This window comes from Alligator mississippiensis, chromosome 2 (assembly GCF_030867095.1).
Source record: "Alligator mississippiensis isolate rAllMis1 chromosome 2, rAllMis1, whole genome shotgun sequence".
In the NCBI taxonomy this organism is placed as follows: Eukaryota; Metazoa; Chordata; order Crocodylia; family Alligatoridae; genus Alligator; species Alligator mississippiensis.
The window spans coordinates 263,381,715-263,389,493 of NC_081825.1; the positions used below are offsets into that span (position 1 = coordinate 263,381,715).

Consider the following 7,779-nt stretch of genomic DNA (forward strand, 5'->3'; position numbering starts at 1 on the left):
TGTGAGGAAAGGCTGAAAGAGCTAGGTTTATTTAATTAGGAAAAGAAAAGACTGGGAAGAGCAGGGGTGGGTGTTGATAAATCTTCAAATGGGACTATTATAAACAGTATGGATATGGGTTTGTCTCTGTGGATGTAGGGGGCAGGGCTACGAGCACTGGTCTCAAACTCTAGCAGAGGAAATTTAGACCAGAGATTAGGAGGAAATTTCTGACTACTAGGGTAGTCAAGCATTGGAACAGGCTACCGAAAAAAACTGTGGAATCTTCATCCTGGAACTTTTCAAGAGCGGGTTAGACAGACACTTGGTTGGGATGGTTTAGTCAGGAATGATCCTGCCATGAGCAGGTAGCTTGACCAGCCCTATTCTTCCATGATCTTATATTTCAAAGGTTTTAGTAAGGCTTTCACATTTATCAATATCCTTTATTAGCCTTCTATTTGTTGTACAATCTTATGGGAGGAAGCCCTGTTTAACAGTCTTTTAGATGGTATTTACTGTTCTTTTCTTTAAAGGACAAAAGTTGAATGGTGTGCAGCTGCTATTGTTATTGAGCCTGTTGGAGTCTGACCCTCCTTCCTTTGAGACAAAAGACCAACAGAAAGACTAGATGGTGCTGCCAGCTTCTTTGACCATGGGATTGAGTAATCCTCCTCCAAGGAGGATTACTAGGAAGAGATGGGATTGAGATTAAGACTGATAAACGTTTAGGCTAGAAAAGACTATTATAATCACCTACTCATGTCCCACATGGCACAGGCCACAGAAAACAACTGCTTTTTTTGTGAAAAATTCTTAGAGGCAAGAAATCCTGGGGAGAAGAAAAAAAAAGTGTTCCCAGGGCTCTCAGATTAGCATTTTTCACCATTGTTAGTTAGGCGTTTTGTTTTTTTAAACAGCACTCAACACAAAAAGCTAAATGGATGTACAGTTCAAACTGCCTTTCACTAAGAGAGATGCATCAGAATTAATACAGAGAACTTGGAAGGGTCAGCGTAGAGATACTCACATGGAGGTAATATCCATAGCACCATCACCCCTCAGACTGTTATGATGCATCAAGGAAAGCATTTGTGGGAAAGCAAAGCGGAATATGAACATGAAAATGCAGAGCAAGAGGAGGACACTTGGGACTGACCAGGGTTGCTACCTGTCCATAAATTTAAATGTAGATCATAAAAAAACATGGCTTAAAATGACTGAGAGAAAAGATGGAGTGGCAGTTAAAACAGCTAACAACTTGATGGAGACAGCAGAGCAGTGCCACCTTGTGTCTGAGCCAAAGCACAGCACCCTGCACAGAGTACTTTTCTCAGGGCTTTGTAGCCCCCTTCCTCTCAGCCATCTCCTGCTGCTGCATCTCATCACCTGCCTGTAACATTGCTGGATCATAATTTAGGCAGACAGTTGTCCTTCTTCGGGTGGTCTGTGCCAGATTGATTGGGGGGGGGGAGGGGTAAGGCTGAGGGTGGACCAGAGGGTGCAGAATGGTATGAGGTGCAGTCAGGGGTACCAGGATGTGAGGATGAGCAGGGGAACCCTGGGGTGGGGGAAGCACAATATAAAATCATTGCTGTAGTCTGCAAGCTTTTTACTGACAGCCAAGTTTTTAAATATTATTTTGTGTGTTAAATATTTAAATTCAGGGTGGATAAAAAAAAATCAACAATTTTTTTTTAAAACAATTGATTTTATTTAAATCAGATGTTTTTATTTAATCATATTTTTTGATTTTGTAAGATGCTTGTTAAAAAACAAACAAACCTACAGATAGTTTTAATTTAAGACATGTTAAATGGAATAGTAGAGGTGCACTGATAGAGATTTTTTGGGCCCATACCAATGGTCAATTTTTAACATGCCATATTGGCCAGTACCAATCCAATTGCTGATATGCAGCCCAGCAGCTTAGAAAGCAGCATGCAGCTGGTAAGTCTGTTCTGGGGGAAGGGCTAGTGGGGAAGGAAGGGGCATGTGTGGGGGGCAGATTAAGGCCATGCGGTGAGGGGGTGGGGGAGTCGGGCTGGGGCAGAGGCAGGTGATGCCCAGCCAGGGCAGGGCATGGGATGGAGCACCTCTATGGTACAGGGTTTATAACTTCTATATTTGAGAGAATATATTTAATGTAACCTTTTTAGAAGTTTTATAAATAGGTCACAACATGCCATAGACTATATTGGGGACCCAATCTTATGGGATTCCCAGAGGCTCCTCTATAGATTAGTAAAGATTATGAAAACGACTATACCCAGTGGGACTCAGTGCTCAGTCTAGAAGATCCCATTAAACATCTCTGTGATGCCGAGTTTCAGTTTTCAAACTGGATTTGTGTCTCCAGAGATCATAGGCAGACAAGGTTCTTGGGTAGATGTGATATATTTTAAAAGACCAACTTTAAAATTGGAAAAATTGTTCTTTGCAAGCTTTCAGGCACAAACACCCTTCTTCAGGCATAGGGAGAGTTTGTTGTCTCCAGACATAAGATATTCATTAACAGCAAGCAGTACATGGAGATGAGAGAACAGACTTGACTACCCACCCGTCAGCCCTATTGTCTCTCTGCAAGTTTACGTACACACAGTCAAGCCCTTATCTTTCTCTAAAAATGCAAAGTTTCAAGAAGTTTCATAGTTGTTTCATAGTTGCTAGGGTCAGGAGGGACCTGAACAGATCATCTAGCCTGACCCCCTGCCACAGGCAGGAATGAATGCTGGGTTCACAAGACCCCAGACAGGTGATCATCCAACCTCCTCTTGAATTTGCCTAAGGTAGGGGCGAGGACCACTTCCCTGGGAAGTTGGTTCCAGATTTTGGCCACCCTAACTGTAAAATATTGCCTTCTGATCTCTAACCTAAACCTATTCTCCATTAGCTTATTACCATTATTCCTTATCACCCCAGGTGGTGCTGGGGAGAAAAGGGCTCTACCTATTTGCTGTTGATCTCCCCTGAGGAGTTTGTAGGCTGCCACCAGGTCTCCCCTCAGCCTCCTCTTGCTGAGGCTGAACAGGTTCAGGTCCTTCAGTCTCTCTTCGTAGGGCCTGTCCTGCTGCCCTCTCACCAAGCGGGTGGCCCTCCTCTGAACCCTCTCCAGGCTGGCCACATCCCTCTTGAAGTGTGGTGCCCAGTAGTGGACACAATACTCCAACTGCGGCCTGACCAAAGTCGCATAGAGGGGGAGTATCACCTCTTTGAACTGGCTTGAGATGCGCCTTTGGATGCATGACAAGGTATGGTTGGCCTTGCTGGCTGTAGTCCGGCATTGGCGGCTCATGTTCATCTTGGAGTCAATAATGAATAGAGGATATCAAACAACAAGAATGTACTTTTTGTTGAAAACAATGATTAAATCGAGGCTTCCTGACCAACTTAATTTAAATCAAATTCGCCTCGTTTAAATTAGAAACCGGCCATGTCCAGGGCCTGGCAAAAGGGTTACATATTTATATTATGTAGAACAGGACAGTAAAAATGTGTGCCAGTAAAAAAAAGTTTGGTCAGGTGGAGAGGCTGGAGGCAGTTAAGGCAAAACCTTAACTATTAACCTTTAACTGTAGCTCCAAATGGATCACAGTCACAGTCAGAGGCAAACCAACCTGGGGAGTTCCCTCCTAGCCAAGTCACTTGGGAAGGGAGTCTCACCCACAGCTGCCACCCAGGGACTCCACCACTTGTGGTCCAAAAGAAATTTCTTATTCAAGCCAGTTTACTTAGTGCAGTGGGCATGGCATGAAGAAACCACACTCTGGCTCAGGCAAGACTCTCTGGTCAGGGGTGTCCAGGAGAGTCACCTAGTGCCACAGAGGCATGGTGTGGGGTGGCACAAAAAGGATTTGCAATGATAATCTCAGGCCAAAACCCAGTTCCTTATTCAAGCCAATATATAGTACTAGCAAATTGCCTGTGAAGAATGACGGGGAGGGCGCAGGTACAAAGCCCCCCCCACCCCCACACACTTTGGGTGTGATCCCAATCCCCTCCTCCCTCCCACCCCTTCAGTCCGGTCCCACTCCCACCCCCTCCCCAATGCTTCAGGTCCGACCCCGTTTCCCTCCTTCCCCCCACAGCCGCTTAGGGTCTGCCTGGCCTGCATCTGCCTGCCTCCCTTCCCCTCATCTCCCTGTCCCTGCCAGTTGTCTGGGGTGGCATCCAGGATGCGAGACCACTGTGATACCCCACCGGCCCTCAGGCAGGAAGACATGGGGCAGCCCGGCTGCTCGGATGGCTGGGGCATGTTCCCCACTGCCAAAATTCCCTGGCAGCGGTGCAAACTTGGGCCTGTGCAGCATGTGCTGCCCAGCCAATCGCTGCCCGCCCTCTTGGAGGTGCACACGCAGCTGTCTAGAAGCATTACGGACAGACATGCAGACAGCCAGACTAAGCCTTTTATGATGTTAATGGATATGGGGGCTGCAGTTAGCAGCATGGCATGAAGAAACCACACTTTGGGCCAGGCAAGACTCTGGTCAGAGATGTCCAGGGGAGTCTACCAGTGCCACAGAGTCATAGTGTGGGGTGGCCAAGAAGGATTTCCATTTCTAATCCCAGCCCAAAAAGAATTCTCTATTCAAGCCACTGTCCTTAGTACAGTCGCTGGGGGCAGGGGGAAGAGGAGGGTGCTCTGAGTTGACAGCATGACAGAGCCAAATCACGCTTTGGGCCAGACAATACTCTGGTCAGGGATGCCTGAGAGAATTGCCCAGTGCCACAGTCATAGAGTGCGCTGGCCCAACAAGGATTTCCATCTCTAATCCCAGCCCAAAAAAGTTCCTTATTCGAGCCATTATACTTAGAACAGTGGCTGGGGTGCTGTCACATAGCAGCCAGGCACAGCCAAACCTCATTTTGGGTCGGGCAAGTCTCTGGTCAAAGATGTCCAAGAGAGTCCTCCGGGGGCACAGAGGTATGCCATGGGGTGGCCCAAGAAGGATTTCTAGCTGTAATCCTAGCTCAAAAACCTGTTCCTTATCTGGGTCCATACATCTAGCACAGTGGCTGGGGTGCTGTTAGTTAGCACCCTGGCATGGCCAAACTGCTTTTTGGGCCGGGCAAATTCTCTATTCAGAGATGTCTGGAAGCATTCTACCCCCCTCCCCCCCATGGCACAGAGGTGTGGTCTGGGGTGGCCCAAGAAGGATTTCTGGGAACAATCCCAGCCCCAAATCCAGTTCCTTATTCAGATCCAAGTACTTTGCACTGTGGCTGGGGGGCTGTCAGTTGGCAGCCTGGCATGTCTAAGCCACGCTTTGGTCTGGGCAAGTCTGTCCTCAGCAATGTGCAGGAGAGTCCCCTAGTGCCACAGAGGCATGGCGTGGGGTGGCCCAAAAAGGATTTCTAACTATAATCCCAGCCCCAAATCCAGTTCCTTCTTCAGATCCATATACTTTGCACTGTGGCTGGGGGGCGGTGTCAGCTAGCAGCCTGGCATGCCCAAACCGTGCTTTAGGCCGGGTAAGTCTCTCATCAGAGATGCCCAATAGCGTCCCCTAGTGGCACAGAGACATGGTCTGGGGTGGCCCAAAAAGGATTTCTAGGTATAATCCTATCGCAAATTCTAATTCCTTATTCGGATCCATATACTTTGCACTGTGCTGGGCTTTCAGTAGGAAGGCTGGCACAGCCAAACCGCACTTTGGGCCAGGCAAGTCTGTGGTCAGAGATGTCCAGGAGAGATCCCTGGTGCCACGAAGGCACAGCATGGGGTGACCCAAGAAGTATTTCTGGATATAATCTGAGCCCAAAATCCAGTTCCTTATTCGGGTCCAGATACTTAGCAGAGTGGCTGGTGTGGTGTCTGTTGGCAGCCTGGCATGGCCAAACTGTGCTTCAGACCGGGCAAGTCTCTGCTCAGAGATGTTCAGGACAGTCCCCCAGTGGCACAGAGACATGTTCTGGGGTGGCCCAAGAAGGATTTCTAGCTATATCCCAGCCCAAAATCCAATTCCTTATTTAGGTCCATTCATTTAGCACAGTGGCTGGGGTGCTGTTAATTGGCACCCTGGCACAGCCAAACTGTGTTTTAAACCGGGCAAGTTTCTAGTCAGAGATGTCTAGGAGTGTCTGCCAGTGGCCCAGAGACATGTTCCAAGGTGGACCAAGAAGGATTTCTGGGTATAATCCCAGCCCAGATTTCAGTTCCTTATTCGGGTCCAGATATTTAGCACAATATCTGGGGGTGGCGTCAGTTGGCAGCCTGGCATGGCCAAATCGCGCTTTGGGCTGGGCAAGTTTCTGGTTGGAGATGTCCAGGAGAGTCCCCCAATGCCACAGAGGTGCAGTCTGGGGTAGCCCAAAAAGGATTTCTGGGTGTAATCCCAGTCCGAAATCCAGTTCCTTATTCAATTCCATATACTTAGCACGGTGTCTGGGGGGTGATGGCAGCTGTCAACCTCGCACAGCTAAACAGCGTTTTGGCCCGGGGAAATCTCTGGTCAGAGATGTCCAGGACAGTCCCCCACTGGCACAGGGAGATGGTCTGGGATGGCCCAAGAAGATTTCTGGGTATAATCCCAGCTCAAATTCCCATTCCGTATTCAGGCCCAGATACTTAGCAGTGTCTGGGGGGTGGTGTCAGTTGGCAACTTGGTACGGTTAAACTGCATTTTGGGATGGGCAGGTCTCTGGTCAGAGGTGTCCAGGAGCATCCCCCGGTGCCACAGAGGTGTGGTCTTGGGTGGCCCAAGAAGGATTTCTGGGTATAATCCCAGCCCAAAATCCAGTTCCTTATTCGGGTGTATACAGTCAGCACAGTGGCTGGGGTGCTGTCTGTTGGCAGCCTGGCACAGCCAAACCACACTTTGGACTGGACAAGTCTCTGGTCACAGATGTGCAGGAGAGTCCCCCGGTCATGCAGAGGTGTTCTGATGGGTGGCCCAAGCAGAGTTTCTAGCCATAATCCCAGCCCAAAATCCAGTTCTTTCATCAAGCCATTATACTTAGTATAGTGGGCATGGGGACTGTTAATTGGCAGCCTGGCACAGCCAAACTGTGCTTTGGGCCAGGTGGGACTGTGGTCAGGGTTCTTTGGGACAGTCCCCCAGTGGCATCACCATGAAATTTGGGGTGGCCCAAGAAATATTTTGCCCCATAATCCCATCCTAATCTGACCTCTGTTTAGGGCTCTGTACTTGATGTGAAATATTATTTGACATATTAATTAGTGCATAGGCATAGCTAATGAAATTCTGTCTCTTTAGGATGTGTAATTAATTAATAACAAGATATTATTGGGTCTAGATTAGCTTTGAAAAAGAAACTGGGAATAAGGAACTGGGAGTAAGGAACCAACTTCAGCCTCATCTACACATTTTATTCATAGCCTGCGAGGCTGGAAGGGACCTCGGAAGATCATCGGGTCCAGGCCTCTGCCCCAAGCAGGAAAGACAACTGGGGTCATGATGCGATTCGCCAGCGTGAGCGCTGCCTTGCCCATGCGGCCGCTCTACGTTTATTGCGCGATTCACCAGCGAGCCGCGCAATGCGTCTAACGTGTGCAGGGCCCGGGCTCCTTCCCGCCTCGAGGAATGAGGCGCCCCGCCCACCCCGCTCCCGGGCCCCGCGAGGGGCACCCAGCCTCTCCAGCCGCCGGGTAGGCGGGCAGGGCGCTGCCGGGTTACCTGGTTCCCCGGGGCCGAGAAGTCGACGACGCCCCGCAAGTCGAGCCCGTCACGCCGCCGGTAAAAGCGGAAGAGGCGGCGGAAAGCGTCTTCCCCACCCTCGCGCGCCAGCGCCGCCGCCATCTTGTCCCCCGGCCGCGCCGGGCAGCGCCGATTGGCGGAG

At 49.4% G+C, this 7,779-nt stretch overlaps 1 protein-coding gene across 1 annotated transcript in view; it reads right to left on the reverse strand.

The window, feature by feature from the left end:
* Positions 1 to 7,741, reverse strand: part of ALKBH1 (alkB homolog 1, histone H2A dioxygenase) — a 30,600-nt gene extending 22,859 nt beyond the window's left edge. The window contains exon 1 of the mRNA XM_006263787.4: positions 7,617 to 7,741. Within this exon, the coding sequence (XP_006263849.1) occupies positions 7,617 to 7,739 (123 nt within the window). The 5' untranslated portion in view covers positions 7,740 to 7,741. The remainder of the gene's footprint in view (positions 1 to 7,616) is intronic.
* Between the last annotated feature and the right edge of the window lie 38 nt (positions 7,742 to 7,779).